The sequence below is a fragment of the Mauremys reevesii genome, linkage group 15 (assembly GCF_016161935.1).
Source record: "Mauremys reevesii isolate NIE-2019 linkage group 15, ASM1616193v1, whole genome shotgun sequence".
Taxonomy (NCBI): domain Eukaryota; kingdom Metazoa; phylum Chordata; order Testudines; family Geoemydidae; genus Mauremys; species Mauremys reevesii.
This window is the reverse complement of record NC_052637.1, coordinates 38,865,993-38,888,232: the sequence shown is the minus strand read 5'-3', so window position 1 is coordinate 38,888,232 and position 22,240 is coordinate 38,865,993. Positions and strand designations below refer to the sequence as shown.

Genomic DNA, 22,240 nt, shown 5'->3' with positions numbered 1-22,240 from the left:
TGTGCCTCTTTTAATTTAATTTTTCAAGCCCAAAAGGTCCTTTTTCCAGAGGCTAAATAACAGTCTGAAACACAGAGTTCTTTGGAGACAGACTCCAAAGAATGGACCTTTTTGAGTCAGGAAAGCTCATCACATCATCAACCAAGTTAACTTAGAAAGCAAAAGCTGAGTGCTGGCACAAGATGCCAGACCAGGCAGCTGCTAAGATTCAAGCATTCTGTTTAGCCCCAGAACAAGCAGAACCAGCATCGGTAGAATCAGTGCATGCCTCCTCGTATGGCTCAACAACATACCTGCCAATGATCCTGGTTTGGAGGAAAGTTTCTCCTTTTAGTCCCAAGGTTACCCTCATTCCACAAAAATTTGGTTTCCCCTCACTTTATTCTGAAAAATTATGGATTAAGAACCATGGAGCTGAGGCTACCGAGTTATTTACTCTACAGCAGCTTTTGCCAAACTGTGTGTTGCGACTCCTAGAAAGGGTCACAAAAGGGTGCCAGGGCCTGGCGAGATGTTAAAAAAAGAGGAAAGAAAAGAAAATGTAAGAAAGCCAGAATATGTGCCAGTTGAAGAGGCCCCTGTCTTGCAGGGCCGGCTGGGCTCAACTCCCTGCTCCAGGTGTTACGGCTTTGCTCATGGTGCACGGACTCACAACGCCACTCACTCAAATTTGGCTCCACCATTCCTCCATTAGAGGGGCCAGGCCAACCCTGCGTGGTGCTGTGACACAAACCCACGCACCAGGGACCCGGCTGCAATGCCCAGAATGGGAACCCAAGCCTAGCCAGCCCTGCGGGACAGGAGCTACCACTGCCAGGTGAGCACGAGGTGGGCTCGCTCTGCAAACCCCCTGCTCTGCAGAACCTGTTTTTCCAGCCTTTAATTTTCAAACCCCATCAGCACCTCTCAGACCCCTCGAGGTCACGTTATCTGACGTGAGCCCAAAGGAGGTCACAGCATGAAAAAGTTTGGGAGCTACAGCTCCACAGAAGGAGCCATGAGACATTTTACGTTTCTTACATGGCTAATTTTGTTGCATCGCTCATTTGGGTCTTTGTCACACGTTGTATCCCACGTTTGGGCCGTAGCAGGGTGAAGGTTATACCCAGCAATGTGCCTCAGCCTCAATGGTCCAGTCAACCTTTTGACTCTGCTTTGAGGGGATCATCTAAGTTCATGACCAGGGCACTTGTTGGATGGTTCTTTGGGCAACTGGACTGAGACCAACAAACATGTTTCCGTAGTGTCCACATCCTGTTTAAAGTTCAAAGCAGCTAAGCTCTTTGGGACAGTTTGTTCTGTGATTGTACAGCACCTCGCACAACAGGGTCTTGCTCCACGACCAGGGTTCCAAAGAGCTACAATAATACAAACAAACAAACAATAATACTATCTGTAAGGTAGGCTGTCCTGCCTATTTTATGACCAGATCGCTTTTCTTTGACATGAAAACCAAGGGAAAGCTTTAAAACAAATAACAAACAGTTATCTGTTTTTTCTAATGATTAAAAGTGAAATCCGCACTCAGGCTTTTAGTTTGCTTGTTAAGGCTGCAAAAAGAGACCTACCATTATTGTCAAGTATCAGAGGGGTAGCCGTGTTAGTCTGGATCTGTAAAAGCAGCAAAGAGTCTTGTGGCACCTTATAGACTAACAGATGTTTGGGAGCATGAGCTTTCGTGGGTGAATGCATGCATCCGACGAAGTGAGTATTCATCATTCTCCTGAGCCTGCCATGCCCTCGCTCTTCCCCACTCCCCACTGGAGCCTCCTGCGCACCGCATAACAGCTGATCGCGGCGGGCGAGAGGCATGGGGAGGGAGCGGGAGGCACTGATTGGCGGGGCTGCAGGCAGGCAGGAGGCGCTGGGAGGAGGTGGGGAGCTGGTGGGGGGCTGCTGACATATTAGTGTGGCTCTTTGGCAATGTACATTGGTAAATTCTGACTCCTTCTCAGGCTCAGGTCGGCAGCCCAAAATAGTGGTTAAAAATAATTAATTAATGACTGCATAGTCCCTGGAAGATGCAGCACTTGCAGGTGCTAAGCGTTATTATTAAAAGAGCAGCTTACCAGATTCCCTCCTCCAGCCACAAATACTCCTGTTCTTCTTGCAGATACAGACTAACACTTGCTGCTCTGAAACCTCCAGTTCTGCTGCCTTATGCAGGCTGGGGCTGCTGTTTTGCACTGTCACACGCACTAGCCATAGGATCCCGTCTTGCATGTCTTTCTAAACTGCAGATGCCAACTGTATTTGGGAATGAAAGAAAAGGTTGGATGCAGCTGTTTCAAAGCACGCATCAGAGTGTGTGTAGGGGGGGACCCACTGCTTCCTTTGCTTTACACACTTATCCCTTCTGGCTCCTTTCCACACAGAGAGGAAGGGCCCGTCTCTAAACAAACAGGATGCAACACTGACCCTCCAAAACGGTGCAGGGCTTGACAGTGAAGGGGAGGGGGTGGCCGGCTGAACGGGAGGTTGCAGGGTGAACTGAGCGCACCACAAACAGCTCCCATTCGTCAATCCGTTTTGGCTACAGGCTAAATAAAATGCGACTCTTCCTGCAGACCGAGTCCCTTACACGCAGCACGGGTGACAAGTTAACCCTTTCTTTCCCGTTCTTCCACAGTTAAAAGCGCGTCAGCATTAGCAAAATCACCCACTCCGCCTGTCCACGCAGTAAGATTTAACCCCCCCCCCCCCCGCGCAAGAGTCTCCTTAACCTTTTGCCCAGAGAGCGAGTGATTTTAGTTTCGGCCAGGACAGGCGAATAAAATACAATTCTCTTTTTTCCCAGCCCGGACTTGGGAGTCAGGAAGCGAAGCGGGGAAAATTGCATCACAATTCGGCACGGCCGGGTTTGTTGCAGAACCACGAGAAGCAGCAGCTGCGTGGTTAATCACCAGCCTGCCTGCCCACACAATTAACAAACCAGCCACCCGCCTCCAATGGAGCCGGCTCCGGCAGATTCAGGGGTGCAGGCTGCAAGCTGCTGACTCCGGGGGAGACCCAGCCGCTTGGCTCTTTCCTCGGGGGGATGCTTCTGCCATGCAGCGCCGGGAGCCACCGCCATGGCCCATTGCAGCGAGCAGCGCGCCGCTTCCGGCGGAGATTAAGTCTCTCACACACACACACACACCCAAACTGGCAGAAACCTGTTCTGCCCGGACCAGCTCCAGTCAGTGGCAGCTGCAGGAGCTTGAACCTGGGACGCGCTCGCGCCACCGAGGCGGAGGATGCTGCTGCTGCTGCTGCCGGGCTCGCGCCCGCCGGGGACCCGAGCGCGAGGAGGCGCTTGCAGGGTTTCCTCTCCCCGGGGAGAGGAGATACCGAGCACGGCGGAGGGGAGCAGCAGCTGCAGCCCCCTCCTCCCCTGATGCGACCCCTTTGCAGCAGAGACCCCCTCCCCGGCGCTTGCCCTTTGCAAGGGTGAAATAAGCCGCTGGGGGGAGGCTGCGGCACAGCCCCCCCCCCAAAGCCACAGCCCCCCCCGGAACGCAACCCAACTTCTTTCCCCGCTGCACTCCTGCGGGCGGGCCGCTTTCTCGGCAGCGTGCGCCTTTGCCCGGCTGTGCAGCGGTGCATGGGGATGAAATAACATAGCATGTTACAGCGCAGACGGGTCCTATGCTGGCGTCAACTAACGGTAGATCTAGGACCGTGGCTTGGTGCCAGCCGGGCATCCTTTCGCATTGCTTTCTGGGGTCTCTGCTGTAAACAGGGAACGTTTGCCCCCGTATCCCCGGGGCAGCCTCTGGAATCCGGCTTGAAGGATGCTGAAGGTGGAGTCCAGCAGGTGCCTGCACCCCAGCCGCAGAACTGGGAAATGCACGGCTGCCTCCTGTCTCCCCACCCCCTAAGCGAGCAAGCCAGCGGGTCCCATTCCCAATAATCATGGCCTCCTGGGTGCTATTGGAAGCAGCAGGAAACGCAGCAGGTCACTTGGCCTTGCTAAGCCGGGCCCCGCGTTCGCTGCTCCGGCGGGAGAGCATCCCCTGGCTTGCGCCCAGGACGGGGGGCAGAGGGGCCATCGCTAGGTCTGGGCTAGTAATTAAAGGGGGGGGGATGCAAAGGATGCAGGGTGTCTGGGAGTGGGGGCAGCGCCAGGGGCTTGTGGGGAGCGGTCCCCCGGGGGTATTGGGGGAGGAAGAGGGGCACCCTGGGGCGTGCACCGCAGAGGCAGGACACCCGTTGGTTGGGGGGGGGGTCAGAGTCAGAGGAGTGGGGTATTTGGGGAGGGTCGGGTCAGACCCAGGGCGATGATGACCCCCCCCCCCCGAGCTCGCACACTGGCTCTGGGCTGCAGCCTCCCCTCCCTGCCCCGCCTCCCCAGCGCGCACCCCCGCGCCCCCCTCCCTGCAGCGCACGCCGGGCTGGAGCCGCCGCGGCGAGCCGGGCCCGGCGCGCACATGGCGCTGCTGAGCTGCCGCGCGCGCCGGGTCCGCCGGCAGAGACCGGCTCGAGCCGGTCTATATAAAGCTGGGAAGTGAGCGCGGGGGGACAGCAGCCGCCGCCCGGGCAGGAGCAGGGGACGGGCCGCCGGGGAGCAGCCGGGCACAGACCCTGGTGCTGCTCAGAGTGGGGCTCCCCCCCTTCTCCAGCCACAGCCCCCGCTGCGCAGGGGTCCCTGCCCGGCTGCCCTCCCCAGCCCCCTTCTCCCGCACCATGCTGCCGATCCGCGGCTGAGCTCGCCTGCACCCCGCTCTGGCGTGGGGGGTCCCGCCGCCGCCTCCTCCCCCAGCAGCAGCAAACCTGGTAAGTGAGATTTATGCTTCAAAGTTTGTTGCCTTGTGGCCGTTCTTTATTTCTGTAACTGGGAGCATCCGTGCCCAGGGCACAGCCGGCTCCCCTCGCCAGCGCTGCCGCACTCCCAGTGGGAACTGGGCTTAAACCCTCAGAAAGTGATGCCGAAAATCTGCCCCCGCACTCATTTCCCCTACATCACTTAGGAACCAGGAGGGCTTTTTTTTCTTTTTCTTTTTTTTTTTTTGCACCCAGATAATTTTTGCCGTGGTCCTTCGTGATCTATAGATTTTTTTTTAAAGGAACTTGGTTGTATATTTCAAAACTGCTTTTCTAGTAGTGTCCCTCGCTCAGTTCTTCCATTATTTATGACCTCTGTAGTGCCCCAGATTTGCACAGCGGTCTGTATTCCTAGTGCCCCCACTGCTGCGGGATCAAGATTCTTTCCAACAAACTTTGGAGAGAGAGTTGGACGCTAATGATCTGCTTTCTGGTGAGGGCAAGTTCCACATCAGCAAAGTAGGGCCATAAAGCTAAGCACATGCTCAACCCCATTCTTAGTCAGCAAAGCATTGAAGTGTGTGTAAATCTCACGGAGGTCAGGACATCAGCAAGGGCTTAAATGTTGAATGGACGGGAACACATCATCCAATGCTTTGTTGAATCAGGTCTGCTTTGGAGAGGGTCCTCGGAGAGCAGACGAAGCAGCATGGAGAACCAGAGCAGGTAGGGCTCTGCATGCTTTTGGGAGGACACAGTATTGGTAAAATCTGCCAGGTGGATCTGAGAGCTCTACTGAAGGGGGAAGAGAGGAGTGCCAGCACTCTGTCCACCCTGTGGCTAGACAGCAGAAGTTTTCCCTAAGTTATTAAGGTTCATTTTCAGCTCCTGTTCCCAATCCCCATTTTATAGAAGGTTTAGGATGCTGCTGTTATTTGATATAGTGCCATCTGAGAACAAGAAGCTTCAACCAGTTTTCTCTGGCTGGATTTAAATAATGAGAACAACAGTATGATAGGAAAAGTATATACAGTAACTTTGTACAATACCTTTACAAAAACCAATAATATATCAATGTTAATTCAACACAGCATCAATGTGAAAGGCACTTTCCACAAGAGACTTGCTGTAGCATCTCTGAAATACACAATCCCTACAAGAGTTTCCCTAATTGTGACCTATGCTGGGCACTGACTGTCTTCTGTTCAGAAATCAAACAGCATTTAGGGCCACTGCTAGAAATACATCATTTTTAATTGCCATTTCTAGCCAGCTGTAAGGAATTTGGTCTTTGTGTGTACAGTCAGTGTGTGTACTTGTTGAGTTACAACATGAATGGATTTGACTCTCTGTGCTTAACCAAAGGAGGCAGGTCATTTTCTTTAAGTTGCCAAGTCTTTCAGCACAAACATGCCCTACTGCAGTCTCTTCAGCCAAGTAGGAAAAGTTACAATTTGTGTAGACAAAATTTAGCCCAGGTTTACTCTTCAGTTTCCAGGAGTAAGTGTTATCCCCATGGGACTCGTTTCAAGGGGCAAAACTGTAAATTCTTAAGCATCATCAAAAAAGTAGATCTTGTAAATTGGTTAGTGACCTGTATCAAATGCCCTGCAGCAGCTTTTTCTACCCTTTCCGTAAGGAATCTTGAAGTACATTTTAATATACCTAAGTGCACGTCCTGACTGAGTATTGACATGATAGAATGGAACAGCTTTTAATGAATGAGCCCACAGCCTAGCAAAGGGTATGCCGTACATACCGATTTGTTACACTTAAAGGGTGTGTCAGTATCTCTATTTGAAATTCATCCTTGAATTCTACATTTAGGCTGAAATTAGCATACAAGACCTAACAGAGACCTTGGGCTTTTCCCAAATGAATCTTTCTGGATGTTTTGAAGCAACTCAGGTAGAAAATGGGGGAAGGAAAACATTATTGTGTAAAGATTTGGGGGCTGGGAATAGCAGAGCAGAGAAAGCGACCAGCTGGGAATAGTTCAAGATCCAAGGTTAGTACTAGTGTTTTGGGTCCCATTGTTCTGAGCGCTATACAGGAAGAGGTACATAGTAAGAGAGAATTTATAATTTAATGCATTGTCTATACGTAAGCCCTAATTGACATAGCTTCATCACTCCTAATCCTGGAGGTAGATGCAGCTAGGTCAGGGGCGGGCAAACTTTTTTGCCCTGAGGGCAACATCTGGGTATGGAAATTGTATGGTGGGCCATGAATGCTCACAAAATTGGGGGCTGAGGTGCGGGAGGGGGTGTGGGGTGCAAGCTCTGGGCTGGGGGTGCAGGAGAGTGCTCTGGGCTGGGACCAAGCGACTTGAGGGCAGGAGGGGGATTAGGGATGGGGCAGTGGGTTGGGGCGCAGGAAGGGGGTCAGGGGTGCAGGTTCCGAGCGGTGCTTACTTCAAGCAGCTCCCAGAAGCAGTGGCATGTCCCCCATCCAGCTCCTACACAGAGGCGTGGCCAGGCAAGCTGCCCCATCCACAGGTTCCGCCCCTGCAGCTCCCATTGGCCACAGTTCCTGGCCAATGGGAGCTGCGGGGACAGCTATTGGAGTGGGGGCAGCGTGTGGAGCCCCCTGGCTGCCCCTACACACAGGAGCCAGAGAGGGGACATGCCACTGCTTCCAGGAGCTGCGCAGAGAGGGACAAGCCCCGGATACCACTCCCTGGCTGGAGCGCCGGAGCAGGGCAAGCCCCGGACACCGCTCCCCGGCGGGAGCTCGAGGGACAGACTAAAACATCTGGAAGGCCGGAGGAGGCTCCCGGGCGGTAGTTTGGTTCAAGATCCAAGGTTAGTACTAGTGTTTTGGGTCCCATTGTTCTGAGCCCTGTACAGGAAGAGGTACATAGTAAGAGAGAATTTACAATTTAACAGAAGAGTGCTTCCATCAACCTAGGTAGAGATCCTACCATGATGGAAAACCCGCTTCCGTCACTGTAGCATACATCTACACTATGAGGTTACAGAGGTATAGCTACGGTGCTGTAGCCTCCATAGCACAGACAAGCCCTAACTAGAAAAGACAGAGAAAGGGATAGAGAGAGAAGGTGACTTGCCCAAGGTCACACAGCAGGTGGGTGACAGGGCCATCCCCTAGTAGACCATGACATCTCTCATACCTCTCTGCCCATCCTACTCAGAAGCACAGGGCTTAGCCCTCCTCAGCTACTGGGATGATTGTTCTGACATAGGGCCTTGGTTTTTAGTGAGAGCTCCAGAAAGAGAAATGACCCTTTGCACTTGTGTATGCTGAAGACTTACAAAATAAAATGGAGTCTTGACCTACTCTGGTTATCTGGCAACAGGGACTCCATGACTCATGTTGGTGCTGTCACACCCACTACAAGGCCAGTTTTCAGAAAACACTATTGGAGACTAAGATTAACCCTGGGTTGTGTGGGTTTTGGGGTCCTTTCTGTTGATTTGTTTTTTGACATAGTATTTCAGTACTTTTAAAAGCTAACGGGCCACATTTATCCCTGGTGTAACTCCACTGATGTCAACAGAGTTACACCAGGATGATTTGGGCCTAGCTTAATATCCTGTATGGTATTAAAACACTCCAGAAAACCAAGCAGTGTTGTTAACAATAGGACTTACTTTACATGTGTATGCCAGGCCTAACCTGCAGATCGGATTAGTGGTGAGCGTGAAGTCACCAGATGCATGATTGGGTGTTTGCTGGTTAGTGCTCAGTGAATCTCTGGCATGTCATCATGATTGAGCCTTGTGGTAAGGAGACACATGTGGTTTTCCTTTATAATGTGTTCAGTGCTCTCCTTTACTATTGCTGTTAGTGTTCAGCCCATCATGCTGAAGCAATTTGGTCTTTCTGTGTGGCAGGTCACCTTTAAGCATTGGCCTGCTTAAACCCAGGGTTGTGAGTTCAATCCTTGAGGGGGCCATTTGGGGATTGGTCCTGCTTTGAGCAGGGGGTTGAACTAGTTGATCTCCTGAGGTCCCTTCCAACCCTAATAATCTATGATTCTATGAACTTCCTCAGCATCAGATAAACTGATCCTAACAAATCCTTCTTACCAGGGAAAAAGCTTCAGAAGTAGACCAATGTTTCGTTGCCCCAAGAACCACTAGAGGCTGAACCACCTCCAAATACATCTTGGCCACTTGAGGGAGAGGTGAAGGGAACATATATTGAGTTTTTGTTTTGTTTTTTTTCCTGGCTGTCTTTGTCTTTGATACAAGCCACTCCACTCTCTTTCCTTGAATCTTAGCAGCCACTATGAGTGCTCAGGAAAGCATTTAATGTCTTTAAAAGCCACAGGGGAAAAAAAGCCTCTAGCTGATTTAGGTAACTAACCAGCTCTGCAAAAACCATGTGGAGCTGTGTTGAAGCTTTGGGCTGAGACAGCAGAGAGGTCCTCGAGGAAGTGCAGGAGGGAAGTCTCATCCTCCCACTACTGCTTTACTTTTTGTTCAATGTCAGCAAGTTAGAAAAACGTGATTGTTGGGGCATTGTTCTGAAGTCTGTGTCATTTCATGAGCCCTTTGGGGCTCTTATGTGGATTTTTTTAATGAATTGTATCCCATCTGCATTTAACTCAGATGATTGCTTTTAATCACTGGTTTTGCTGATTGGGACAGCTTGTCCTGCTGATGAGTGATGAGTTTCTGGTTCTTGATTCAAAGGGCCCACTGACAAACCACTCCTATCTCATCATAGAAAAGAGAAACGTCTACCTGAGTCCTGTGTTTAATCTCACAGCAGCAGAACGAGAAAGCGACTCTCCTCCCCAATATTTTTCTGTGATGTTACAATTATCAGACTTTGTAAAAAATGAATTTTAAAAGATGTCTTATTTTTTCCCTCTATTCCAGATTAAGAATGACTGTCAAGGCTATAAAAATGTTGTGCACCACCCCAAATATTTATACTAAAGTGCCTGATGGAGGATGGGGATGGACTGTTGCTTTTGCTTTCTTTGTTGTGGAAGCACTTACATACGGTATTATAAAATCATTTGGAGTCTTCTTTAATGATTTGATGGAAAGCTTTGATGAAACCAACAGCAGGATATCGTGGATAATTTCAATATGTGTGTTTGTACTAACTTTTACAGGTAAGTGCACAGTACATCTTCAGTTTGAACTGAAAATTATTAAGGGTCTGTGTTCATGTCACTGGTGCGCCCATATAAATATTGGGATTTACACACACACACACATCACACGTAGTGTATATACTCCCCCCTCCTCTGAGCTATCTGTGGTTGACAACCTGCATATCCCACTATCACAAACCATAAAGAGCAAGGAAATGAACAGGTAAATCATTCAACATCCCATTCCCCACTCTACTCATCAGGTCCCTTTCTTCGTCTCTGCTACTTCCACAACTCACGTCTGCATTCTTAGTCTGAACCACCACAGATAGGGCCTGGGACGAACTGGGCTCTGTACATGTCTCTGCTTGTGTGAGCTTGGACAAGTCATTTAACTTCTCGGCATCTCCGTTTCCGTAAATGGGGGGGATGGATAATGATGAGCACCAAACTTGTACTTTTGTAAAGACACTTGCTATATATAGCTGGTATATTGCTATGAAAGGTGACATTGTGGCCCCATTGAAGTGGGAGTTTTGACTTCAGTGGGGCCAAGATTTCAGCTACAGTATTTATTTCAGGCTCTCCCTGGGTATAAAATGCTCGGGGAAGGGTGGATAGAGTGGCAAGTGTGTGGGAGTAGACCGGCATGGAGCAAAGAAGAGCGTCAGCGTGACCAGAGGGATAAAAGGAGGAGAAAATGGGGAGAAGAGATCAGAGATGACAGGAGTTTTACAAATTACTGTCATGCTTTATGCACCTTTGTCCCCCAATGCAGCTCCCTTGTCTACAGTCCTGAGTAACCGTTTTGGTCATGGTCTTGTGGTGATGGTCGGAGGGATACTGATCAGTACTGGAATGGTCGCAGCCTCCTTTGCACGCACAGTTGTCGAGATGTATATCACGATTGGCCTAATTTCTGGTGAGTTAGGATTCCCTTATTCTAAACTGGCTTAATTTTTTTTTTTTAAATGACTCTTCATCTTACTCCTTATGCTCCTCCCAATCCTGCTTCCTTGCTGTTCCTTTTATCACCTTTTGCCGGCTCTGTTTCATGTTGGTTGTTTTTCAGGCAGCCACCTACACTTGGAACTATCTCCCATTTCTCATTCAACAAACCTTTTCATATTTCTCCTTAAAACCCATTTCTTTCACAAAGACTCCCTGTGTCAACCACTTCAAAACTGATTTCTTTTCAAACTCTCCCACAGAACTTTTGCCCTGTTTTTTTTTGGTGGGGGGATGGGGGGGGAGATGTCAAGGGGGCGTATTGCATTTTAAGATCTCATAGGCATCAATGTCTATATTTTCCAAAGCCCATGTGTACACTTGATATATAAAGTAATTCAGTTTGTGTGTATAAAAGCCACTACTTAGCTTTGCAAAGAGGATATTTAGCTTGCAATATATAGCTTGTGTGTGTACACACATGTACGCACACGAAATCTTCTGGAAGATGTCTGAGTATTGTTATCACACCAAAGTCACTTGCCTTGCGGGGAGGAGTCCCATTGCAGACTCTTGTGAAATTATTTCCCTTTCCAGAGAGGAAGGATGAGCTTGTGGTTAAGTCACTGAACTGAGACTCTGAAGAGCTGGGTTTGTTTTCCTGCCTCTGTCTCACACGTCCTGTGTGACCTAGGCCAGGTCACCTGGGACTTGATCCTGAAAATTGTCAAATGATCCTGTAGATGTGCTGACCACTGTCAATTCCCTATGACAGTGTATGTATTGCCACCCTTACTGCTGTGCTGTTGCCTGCAGAGCTGAACCCTTGGTCAGCAGCTGCTGCTCTCCGGCTGCCCAGCTCTGAAGGCAGCGTAGAAGTAAGGGTGGCAATACTGTCCCCACCCACCCCCGCAGGAGCCTCAGTTGTGGGTCAGGACCCTCAGTTTGAGAAATGCTGGTCTCCCCCATGAAATCTGTACAGTATAGGGTAAAAGCACACACAAGACCAGATTTCACGGTCCATGACACATTTTTCACAGCCATGAAGTTGGGAGGGCGTGGGGGATACCTATGACTTCAGTGGAAACTGAAGGTGCACAGCACCTTGCCAGAACTGAGCCCTTGAATCTCTCTGTAGCTCAGTTCTCCATCTGTAAATTGGGGATAATGATACTTGCCAACATGGCCAGGGTGTTTTAAAGATAAAGCTATTGTCCATCAGGAATAGGACAGGAATAGAGGCAGGAAAAAAGCTCTGACAACAGGGTGATGAGCACCACAAACACAAACTAGTAACTAAATAAATGATTCTTGGAAATTCCCCCAACTGGGAATTCCCAGTTATTTGGAAGTAGGATCTAGTGGGTTTGGGCTATGCTAGGTCATTCTGTTTTTCCCTAAGTGAATTACTTAGTTGGCAGACTTGATCCCATAATTTTACCACCAGGGAAGCTGGCATTAGCATCCAGCTTCCTTCCTCATTGTCATGACAATTTCTGGCATTTATTCACAGGCTTGGGCTACTGTCTGTCTTTCCTCCCGACTGTCACCATTTTGTCACAGTATTTTGACAAACGGCGTTCACTGGTCACTGCAGTGGCATCCACAGGAGAATGTTTTGCTGTCTTCTCTTTTGCGCCAGGTATATAGACCAAAATATTGTAAACACAAGTGTACGTAAGCAATACGTTGTGTGATCCTCCTACCGACCAAATGAGAGCCCGATTCTTACATAAGCTGACGCCTTAATCACAACTATATTGATTTCATTGACACTTGTAGTTACTGGGCCAGTGCTGTCCTTACTAGGGTAAAAGTCCTTTTTAAGACATTGCCTGAGTAAGGACTTCAAAATTAGTCCCAGTGGAATTTTTGGACAGACAGCTTAAATGCCTGTCTCCTGCATAGTGTTAAGTTTAGATTCTAGTTATTCTGGTCACAAGACAATAACACGTCTTATTAACTTTCACTGAAATTGGAGTTTGTGGGGGTGTGCCAGGAACCCAGAGCTACAAGGAGACACAAGGTCTCTGGACAACTATCCCTAGCCTTCTTCTGCATTCCTCTGCCTAAGAATGCAGAAGAAAACCCATCTCCTGCATGGTGTTAACGTCATAGAGGAACGATCTGTCCCGCTGTTATTATTGGCAAGAAAAAAGATCAATATCGGGGGAGTGGCTTGGCTTTTTAGTCTCAGTCTCTGCTGGCCGAACAGGGTAAGCTACACTGACACCCCATCTGGTAGGTTCCCTGTATAGGCCTGGCAACCTAAAAATAAGGCAGGATAGTTACCATGGCTACTTTATAGCATGAGTTGTAACGTGGAGTCACCCTCAATCTCTATCTTCACTAATCTTTCAGAATATGTGTCATGTGAAACCCAACCCCAAGGTCTTGGGAGATTGAATTGTATGAAGCCTTCCTAGAATTCCATAAGATGAAGTCTTTTCCTAGTACTGTACTTTCTGGAAATCCACTCCCCATCATCTTTTCTTCTACTAGCACTTTTCAGAATAGCTAAAAGAGGAGAAGCAACCTGCCATTTCTCTACTGATCAGATAATACAGTCTGCTGGTGTGGTCTGCCTTCAATTAATGCAAAATACTTTTTTTCAGTTAAAGAAACCCTTGTAATGAAAGGCTTGTATGTAAGCACCAGCACAGTTTGAATAGAGAAAAAACTTCCCCCTTACTAACTGGCTTCAGGATGGGGGTCAGATAGGAAAGGAAACTTTAAAACTAACACTCATTAAAAATACTACCTAGTTGCTCCCTGCTGATCAAAGTGCCTGCCAGCCCATGCCAGTTAAGAAATGTCTGAAAAGACTGTTCACCTGAGAAGAGAAGGGAAAGCCTGTAGTTACTACAGGTCAGACTCTAAATACTAGCCAATGTAGACTGAGCCTAAAACTGGGAATCTGGAATTCTGATAGGGAACCAGTGGGTGATCTCGAGTAAGTTGTACTTCCAAAAGTGGCCATTAGTTTTTAGGTGCCTAATTTGAGACACCTAGGACCCTATTGACTTTAGATGGAGCAGAGTTTGACCCAATAAGGTTGATTTATATTTTTTTAATGTGTATGATTTTTTTTTAAATGTTGGAAGCTTCCTGTTATTTTTTTTTATAATTTCTTCCCTGCTCCCCATTTCCCCAGCTATCACCTCATTGAAGGAGCAGATTGGTTGGAGATACAGTCTCCTGATTGTTGGGGTGCTACAGTTAGGCATTGTCATCTGTGGATTACTGCTGCGGCCTATTATTATCCAAGCACAGGAAGAAGTGAAAGTGTTACCAACAGAAGAGCAAACAGAGACTAAGTATATGCTTGAAAATGAGCAAACACGCACCTCAATAGATTCAATTGACTCAGGAGTAGAAGTATCTACCTCACCCAGCAGTGTGCCTGGAAACACCAAAGCAGAGCTGAAAAGTGAAGAACCAAAGGAAACCATACAGATGCTTGTTGAAGCTAGCAGCTCCCCTAAAGAACCAAAAATCCAACTCCTGGACTTCTCTGTGATGAAAGACCACGGCTTTATTTGTTATGCACTTTTTGGTCTATTTGCTACTCTGGGATTCTTTGCTCCATCACTCTACATCATTCCTCTTGGCATCAGTCTTGGTATCGATAAGGATCGTTCTGCATACATATTGTCTGCAATGGCCATTGCTGAAGTCTTTGGAAGAATTAGTGCCGGTTGGGTCCTCAACAAGAAGCCTATCCGCAAGATTTACATTGAACTCATATGTGTCATTCTGCTCTCCATAGCTCTGTTTGCCTTCCCTCTTGCCTATGAATTTTGGGGACTGATGATATGTAGCATATTTTTTGGGTTCATGCTTGGAACTGTAGCGGGCACACACATTCCAATGTTAGCCGAAGATGACGTGGCTGGTATAGACAGGATGTCTTCTGCAGCAGGAGTATATGTCTTCATTCAGAGTTTAGCTGGGTTGGCTGGACCACCCCTTGCAGGTAACTTTAAACTATGTACCTTTTTGAATAGCTGACATCAACTACTATTATTATTGATGCCTCTTCCTAATAACCATGTTGCAATGGGTTAGGCCTCCGGTTAGTGCTGCTCCTGTGCCTGGGTGGGAAGGTGAGAATACCTTATACCTCTTTAGAACAACCTTTCTGACTGAATTAGGAAAAACAGTGGTAGGCTCCAAGCAATGTCCCATCCAGCCCTCTTGAGCTGGAAAGGAAGTTGCTGCAATGCAGGCCTGCAGTGTCTTGGAGATGAGGCATCCTCTATAGAAGAGCCTCAAGGAAGGAAAATCCTGCACTGCTACCCTGTTCCAGTTAGAATCCTAAAACTGGCATTTTTCTAGGTTTTAATGAAATATACCCATGAAAATGACTCATTTATACAGTGCCTTCTAGCCAGACCCCCTGCAAAATGTCAGGCTTGTATTGGCAGATGTCAGTTACATATATATTAAGTTGACCCTTGATATTTTAAGGTTTAAAAAGGTACCCGTAATGGTTGGTTAGCTGATTACCAGTACCTGTATCTTCAAGTTGAAATATCATACAAATACAGTGGCAACTATATCGAAAAGTTGGGAGGGGTGGTGTTTTTGAGGTAATGGGATGGGCAGGAAAATGATAGATGAGTGTGAGATGTGATTTTTATTTTTAATGGATTTAAAATGCTTCCTCCATAGGGGTGCTAGTGGACGTGACACAGAACTACAGATCAGCATTCTACTCCTGTGCTGCTGGTATGGTACTGGGTGCCGTGTTTCTGTCCTTAGTAAGACCATGCAAGACAGTACTGTGTCAAGGTCAGAAGCAGGGCTTAGAAGAAAATGCATCAGAAGCTTTACAAGACATACCCGATGACTTTATTGAAATGGATCTTGGAAAAACAGATGATTCAGTAAGAAGCTGTGATAGCATAGCATGAAAAAGCTGGTCCTTATAAATCCAATACGCTCTTTGTTAAATCTGGGAAAAACAAGTCAGCTCTGCTCCATGTTCTAAAACTATACTTCAAAGGGAATGCAACATTTTAATGTGAAAAAGTTGCCATCAACTATTTTGGAAAGATTGCTTTTATTTTTTTTAAACCAGCAATGGTAGGTTCCATATGAGAGATGGCCACGCATTGCTAGCTACATAAGAATACTCCTGTCCCGCATGAAGAGATGTGGTTCACATTTCTGCTTTCCTAATACATGACACATAAAAGTTCTATGCTCTTAAGTGGAAAACAAAGTTGTATGAAAGAAAATCAGAAGTGGCCCCTACAACTAAATCTATTAGGTCACAGTCTTTTGTGATTGCCTGGCAGGCTTTCCAAACTGTAAATCTTACTCAATCAACAGAATAAATAATGCAGAAGAAATTATTTAATAAATAAATATAATTTGAACTCGAGCTTTCTATCAGAAGGACATGGACTCTTGTTTCAGATCATTGTAACAAGACCTGGGGGCAGTAGGGTAGGCTAATTAGTTAAAGTAGAATTACTGGTAAATTGTTTTTTAGTTAACTTGAATTTTGTAAATGCTGGGAAGTTGGAGGTTACCACTTATTTTTATGGCCAGTTATTACTGCAGATATTTCACTCTAAAGTTATTTCTCTACAAACTAGCATCCTAAGAATCGTTTCCTGTTGCTAGCAAGATGTATTGTCTTTAATTTAAACCAGTATTTATTATTTAAGTTATTCTAGGATTGTTAAAGGCTATCAGATAAATAATTTGAATTGGAGAGAAAAAAATATCTGATTTAGCAGAAAACCTTTTTACCTCTTTGCATCAACCCTTTCAATGCCTATCTTGTAAACTCAGTTTTGTTTTGAAAATCACAGGTTGTTGTGAATGCTGCCTGATTTTACTATGGTGGTCTTAAACAACTATGCTCTTAAAATAATTCTGTGGTAAACTGAATGTGAGATACTATCCATCTTTTAATAGACTGTAGGTCATAGGCTCAGCTGCTGTAAACTGATATAGCTCCACTGAATAACACTAGCTGGGAATCTGGTCCTGTATGATTAGCACCTAAACATACCTACAACTTTCACTTACCACAGCTGCACATAAAGGAATCTTTGTAGCACTACTGAATTAACATGAATAAAGTCAGTGCAGCTAATATGAAATAGTAAAGGCACTTGACCATTACCAGTAACAGTTTACGTTATTAGAATACAATCTGTGTGTTCTTAAGCTTCTGTAGGCATCAAATAACTGGTCTTCTACAATGGAAAGAAAATCACTGTGGGCACTACTTTGTTCCCATTGAAGTCAGTGAGTTTTTTGCCACTCACTTCAGTGACAGCAGAATTGGGTCCTTATTGTGTTTTGTGTTTTATTACCCACAAAGAAGGGAATTCTGAAAGACAACAAACCGGCTGTTCACTCACTCTTATTTTGATAGATTCCTTTATGCATTATTATGCCACTCGGCAACTCAGGGGGACAAGTAAAAAGTTTGTTTGGTTCTAAGTACGCATACAGCTTGACATGTTTCTCTGTATTTAAGTGGAAGTGGCACTGTATATTAACTGCTATGCTAACATGTCTATGTATTTTATCAGCCATAGAAATGTGGGACTATCTGTATAAAACTCCTCTCTTTAGGAAGGTGTTTTTCTTTAAACTGTCTTAGATGTCCAAAAAAACACATTCCTGCAACAAAGTGGCTATAGCAATCCATTGTTACTGCCTGAGAACTAGCGAGACTATGCTGCAGTTGTGTCTTTTTTTTATATATATATATATATATGCCTTCAGCACTTTATCATGTACAGCAGAACCTCGCTAAATTGCATGAATGACTGGAAGATCCATTGTACATGACTAGATTTTGTGAGTTAGCGGGTAAGTGAACAAACACGATACTGCTTCACAAAACTGTATTTATTTTTGTAAATGTTTATTTTTAATTTATGCTAATGCTTCTGGCATGCTGGTAAATGTACTGTAGAATATAATTGTAAAATTAATGAAGTCTTAGTAATACAAGACCTCACTACAGCACTTTGCTATTATAAACTTGTTTAGAAGTGGGAGAGGCTGCCAGGTTGTGTATGTGAGAAAACTACCTGTTCTGCAGATTAACGAGGTTCTACTGTCACTTTTTTACAAGGATTTCCAATACAGATTCAATAATAATGTGTATAAATGGCTGCACAATAAGTTTATGTCCATAGCATGAGTAGGCACATGTATGTTCGCATGCATATGCGCACAAAAGACCCAGAAAAGCAGGCTTTAACGTGTTCAAAACAGGATTTGCTGGTTTGTTCTGTAATGTATTTCGTGAAGTCTGGAAGTGATATAAAATACTGAGTTTTACAATAAAGTTTTTTGAAAAACAAAACACTTTTTTGCCCCTTTCATTTCCAGATCTCCAGTGCTGTGCTTCTAGTTGTCCTGTAGTAACCTTGCAAAAAGTAACATACAGCCTTGTGAATAAAAGGCTTGATTATTATGATTCCCTCTTTAGAAAGGCTTTCAAGAGTGCATTGCTATCACATGCAGCTTGCTGAGATTGAAGTACCATGTTTACCCAGTGGATTGAGCAACTGTGCATTCTTTTACATTGGTTGCGTGTGAGAGGGTGGATTAACACACCTTAAATAAGAACCAGTGCTCTTGTAAAATGTATACCACTGTACTCTGGGCTATAATCATGCATCATTCTGACAGGTAACTGTGCTTTGATAACACATACACATTTGAGGAACATCACTGTCATATCTAAGCAGTCATGCAATTATTATACTGTCTCAGTGAATAGAGAAGAATGTTATATTACAAAGCAGCTGTGCCTCAAAAGTGTAAATTGCACAGAGCCATAACATTTCCTGAGGCATTAACTTTCTCTTCTGCAAAACCCTGGTTCTTATATTAATTTAATCCAATCCAATTCTCCCCATTCCCTCTCACAATTCCCTATTAATAGCTCATAGCACGAAAATGGGCAGTAAGCACTATTACTAGTTATTCATTAGAGGAGAAATCAGTGGCACTTTCTTAGTGTGACTTGTTTTATTTATACTATATATATCAATCCTGGAACAAAGAGTGATGGCAAACATCTCTCAAAAATCCCAGTTTCAACACCAATGGCCAGTTTTCAGGAAGCAACTCTGCCACAAGAATTAACTGTTTAGATTAAGGGGGACAGTAAACATGCTATTTGCAACAGATTCCCCAAAAAGAATATGCATCATGAAACTATAACAGAGATTGCACATTTGCTCACATGCTAAGAAAAAGAACTTGTTAAACGGTAACTGCCATCTGGTGACTTCCACTATAGAATCATAGAATATCAGGGTTGGAAGGGACTTCAGGAGGTCATCTAGTCCAATCTCCTGCTCAAAGCAGGACCAATCCCCAACTAAATACCATCCCTGAAAGATTTTTGTCCCAGATCCCTAAATGGCCCTCTCAAGGATTGAACTCACAACCCTGGGTTTAGAAAGCCAATGCTCAAACCACTGAGCTATCCCTCTTTTTTTTTCCTGAGTTAACTTCCTCCCCCACACCCAATTTAAAGTAATTCCATTTGATCACATGGGCCAGATTCTCTATTGTCCTGTATGTGGTCATTTAAACCAGAGCAAAGTGAGGTAAAAACACAACCACTCTTATTTGGTAACATTTTACATCCACTTTGCACTGGTCCAAATTACGAAAGGTGCAAGACAGAGACTCAGACACTATATCTCATTTATACAATCTGTTTCTTTCAATCATGACTATAAAATAACCTCTCTTGTAGTTGTCTGGTTCATGGGGTCCAATGTCATCCATATATCTACAGATAAAGGAAGTTACATAAAATAACTTGCAGAAGGAAAAAAAAAAGTGTTTGTATCCTGTATGATATATAAATAAGACCTGAAAAATGAGGTTTTACATTTTTCCCCCCATCAAAATATTAGTAATGTCATGTCCGAACCCCAAGAAAATAAAAAATTAACAATTCCCCATTAGATGTCACTTTCTTGGTATCTGATGTCATAATCAACCTGTCATCCAACTGACCAGAGTAGACAAGACTGGAACTAAGAGACCAGAGAGGAGGAGTTGTTTCAGGCCTCATTTGCACATTATAAAGAAGGACAGTCTAACAGGGTGTTCAACCTTAGTGAATAATGTGCTCCCAGAGAGATGAATGAACATACTGATAAGATGCAAAGTAGAATAAGGTAAATCCTGCAAACCATCACAAGATCTGACCCTGACATCCTCACTCAGGAGAAGTCAATCCCACTAGAGTCAATTAAGATTTTGCCTGGATAAAGATTGCAGCATTTGGTCCAAACCACAGAAATCCTTCCCCAATAGTTTCTGTTGCTGGATTTTTCCCTATATATCCTTTAAGACACCATGCGCTGCACGGGCAACTAGCCAGACATATAAGGGTCACAACTAAGGCCTGGTCTACACTGGGGGGGGGGGTCAAACTAAGGTATGCAAGTTCAGCTAGGCGAATAGCGTAGCTGAACTCGAACTACCTTAGTTCGAACTACTTACCCGTCCTGACGGCGCGGGATCGAAGTCCGGCTCCCCATTGACTCCGCCACCGCCGTCGTGGAGTTCGAGTCGGGGCGTGTTCACAGTTCGATATATCGCGTCTAGATGAGACGCGATATATCGAACTCCGAGAAGTCGATCGCTACCCGCCGACCCGGGCGGGTAGTATGGACTTACCCTAAGGGTTTGTCTACAACAGGAAATGGACTGGAGTAGCTATTCCAGTGTGGATATCTATTCCAGATTGCGCTTTGAATTCACACACCCTATCTCATTCCAGAGTAAGTCCCCTGTGTGGACAAGGCCTAAAGCCAAATCCTGCCCCTCTCTATCTTGAGCCATGCTCAGGGGTGTGACAGTGCTGGCCTCACATAAGGGGCCTTCTCTGTCATCTTAGCAGTGCAGGGCAGGCTGGCTCATGAAGTGCCAGGGTGAATGTATAGTGGGGCACACCATGCTGCTCTGAGAAGAAGCAATATGCAGCTCTTGCTGCACACTGCAGCACAGGTACAAGGAGCTGGGCACCTGGCAACACTCACTAAACCAGCAGATTATGCCTCTGTCGGATAGCAGTGTCCTGGATGGTGCAGTAGCAGGGCCCACATCCTGAGCGGATTTCCTGCCCTGCTGCTCAACAGGTGTGTGGGAATGGGAGAGAAGCCACTCTCTGCACCCCCTCCCGACACTAGCGCAGACATGTCTTACAAGGCAGGATTTGGATTCCACCTCAGTTATACATATATCATCACAAATAAATATCCATCAACCATGAGATATGCTTAAGAATCTCTCCCTATCTTCCCCTTACCTTCACCCCTACACACACACATTGTGAGTTTATCAACTATAACCACACCTTCTGCTCTGCCCTCCTCTGCACCTTCAGAGATCTGGCAGTTGCAAACACATTACTGTACAAAGATACACAGGCGGCATATAGCTCCTAGGCCACATTATGCTCCCCCTCCCCATACAAAACAAGGTTCACAGTTCATGCCAATAAGTTCTCTAATGCAAACAGGTTTAAAGAGGCTGGCACACCACCACCAGGAAAAGACAGTGTATAATCAAACACCCCACACACCCAAAATAAAGATTGGTGCACTCACTGGTGTACAGAGAGCAGCCTGCTGCTGCTTGCCTGCCATGTTTAATCTTCCCCGCTGCACAGCCTGTGACACGTGTGTGAGCGGGTGAGAGAGAGGCCCTGCCCCTCCCACCACAGTCTGACTGCTATACCCGTGGGAGGAGCAGAAGTCTCAGAAGCCTATGATTGCTTTCCAGCCCACTCCAGAGTAATTCATCTGCACGTGCAGCTGTTTGCCAGCAGCACTCAGGTGGCTAAGGGCAGACAGGACAAAAGGGAGCGATATTTTTTCCTGCTTCCAATGACCCACACAGACAGAACCAGGAACTGCTCTTCTGCTACTGGGTGTAGTAAGATGAGGCCCTGAAACATAAACCCTTATCAGAGGCCCAGTATGAGGCCCTGCTCACAGAAGCTGGCAAGGAAAGGGCTGATGCTGCAAAAAGAGATGTACCTAAAAGGTACTGGACACCAGATATCAGAACATTCGCATACTTGTACACTCCACACAGATAACAAGGAACAGGCAGACACATACCAATGACAGGGCCAAAAGGGTACTATGATGAATAGAGTTGTTTTGTTTGAACCAACATGTACAAGGTGAGAGGCGGCACCTTACTACGTAGAGGGGTTGCACCTCAATACGTCAGGAGTGATGTGTAACTTGTTTGTACCTCTGTATAAGAATGCATCCCTGAATGGATGTCTTTGTCTGGCCTAGGGGGCAATGGAAAGTCCCGCCACTGATTGAGCTGGTCCATTGTTAGGGAGCACATAAGTACTAGCTAGCAGCACTTTAGCAGCACCTTGGACTTCTGTGCCAGGGAGCTGGAGACTGTGTTCCTCTTCAACAATAAACCTGGCCCGGGTGCCTT

General features: G+C 46.1%; 2 protein-coding genes across 14 annotated transcripts in view; one reads left to right on the top strand and one right to left on the bottom strand.

The window, feature by feature from the left end:
* Positions 1-21,448, bottom strand: part of ARSG (arylsulfatase G) — an 80,056-nt gene extending 58,608 nt beyond the window's left edge. For 4 of the 9 annotated variants that reach the window (XR_005588294.1, XR_005588295.1, XR_005588297.1 and 1 more), the window contains exons 1-2: positions 2,780-3,121; positions 2,070-2,247 (exon numbers count right to left, since the gene is read on the bottom strand). The gene's annotated coding sequence lies outside the window, so the exon portion shown is untranslated. Of the gene's footprint in view, positions 1-2,069; positions 2,248-2,779; positions 3,122-21,384 lie in introns of those variants that run through there. The other 5 variants (XM_039500445.1, XM_039500449.1, XM_039500447.1 and 2 more) reach the window with 4 other exon arrangements.
* Positions 4,619-17,142, top strand: SLC16A6 (solute carrier family 16 member 6). 5 transcript variants are annotated; one of them, XM_039500452.1, is made up of 7 exons: positions 4,657-4,755; positions 5,412-5,469; positions 9,594-9,835; positions 10,596-10,739; positions 12,279-12,407; positions 13,920-14,741; positions 15,440-17,142. In XM_039500452.1, exons 2-7 carry the CDS (start codon positions 5,453-5,455, stop codon positions 15,679-15,681), a joined length of 1,596 nt encoding a protein of 531 aa, XP_039356386.1. In that variant the 5' UTR covers positions 4,657-4,755; positions 5,412-5,452; the 3' UTR covers positions 15,682-17,142. The 5 variants fall into 5 exon arrangements, with proteins under 5 accessions (XP_039356387.1, XP_039356389.1, XP_039356386.1 ...); XM_039500453.1 differs by lacking the exon at positions 5,412-5,469 and having other exon boundaries at positions 4,619-4,755; XM_039500455.1 differs by lacking the exon at positions 12,279-12,407 and having other exon boundaries at positions 4,655-4,755.
* Positions 21,449-22,240: the final 792 nt, after the last annotated feature.

Excerpts from the sequence above, each read along its gene's own strand:
- SLC16A6 (XM_039500452.1), top strand. Across the intron at positions 12,408-13,919 it reads TGTCTTCTCTTTTGCGCCAG|CTATCACCTCATTGAAGGAG; the intron begins GTATATAGACCA and ends CCATTTCCCCAG. Across the intron at positions 14,742-15,439 it reads GGCTGGACCACCCCTTGCAG|GGGTGCTAGTGGACGTGACA; the intron begins GTAACTTTAAAC and ends CTTCCTCCATAG.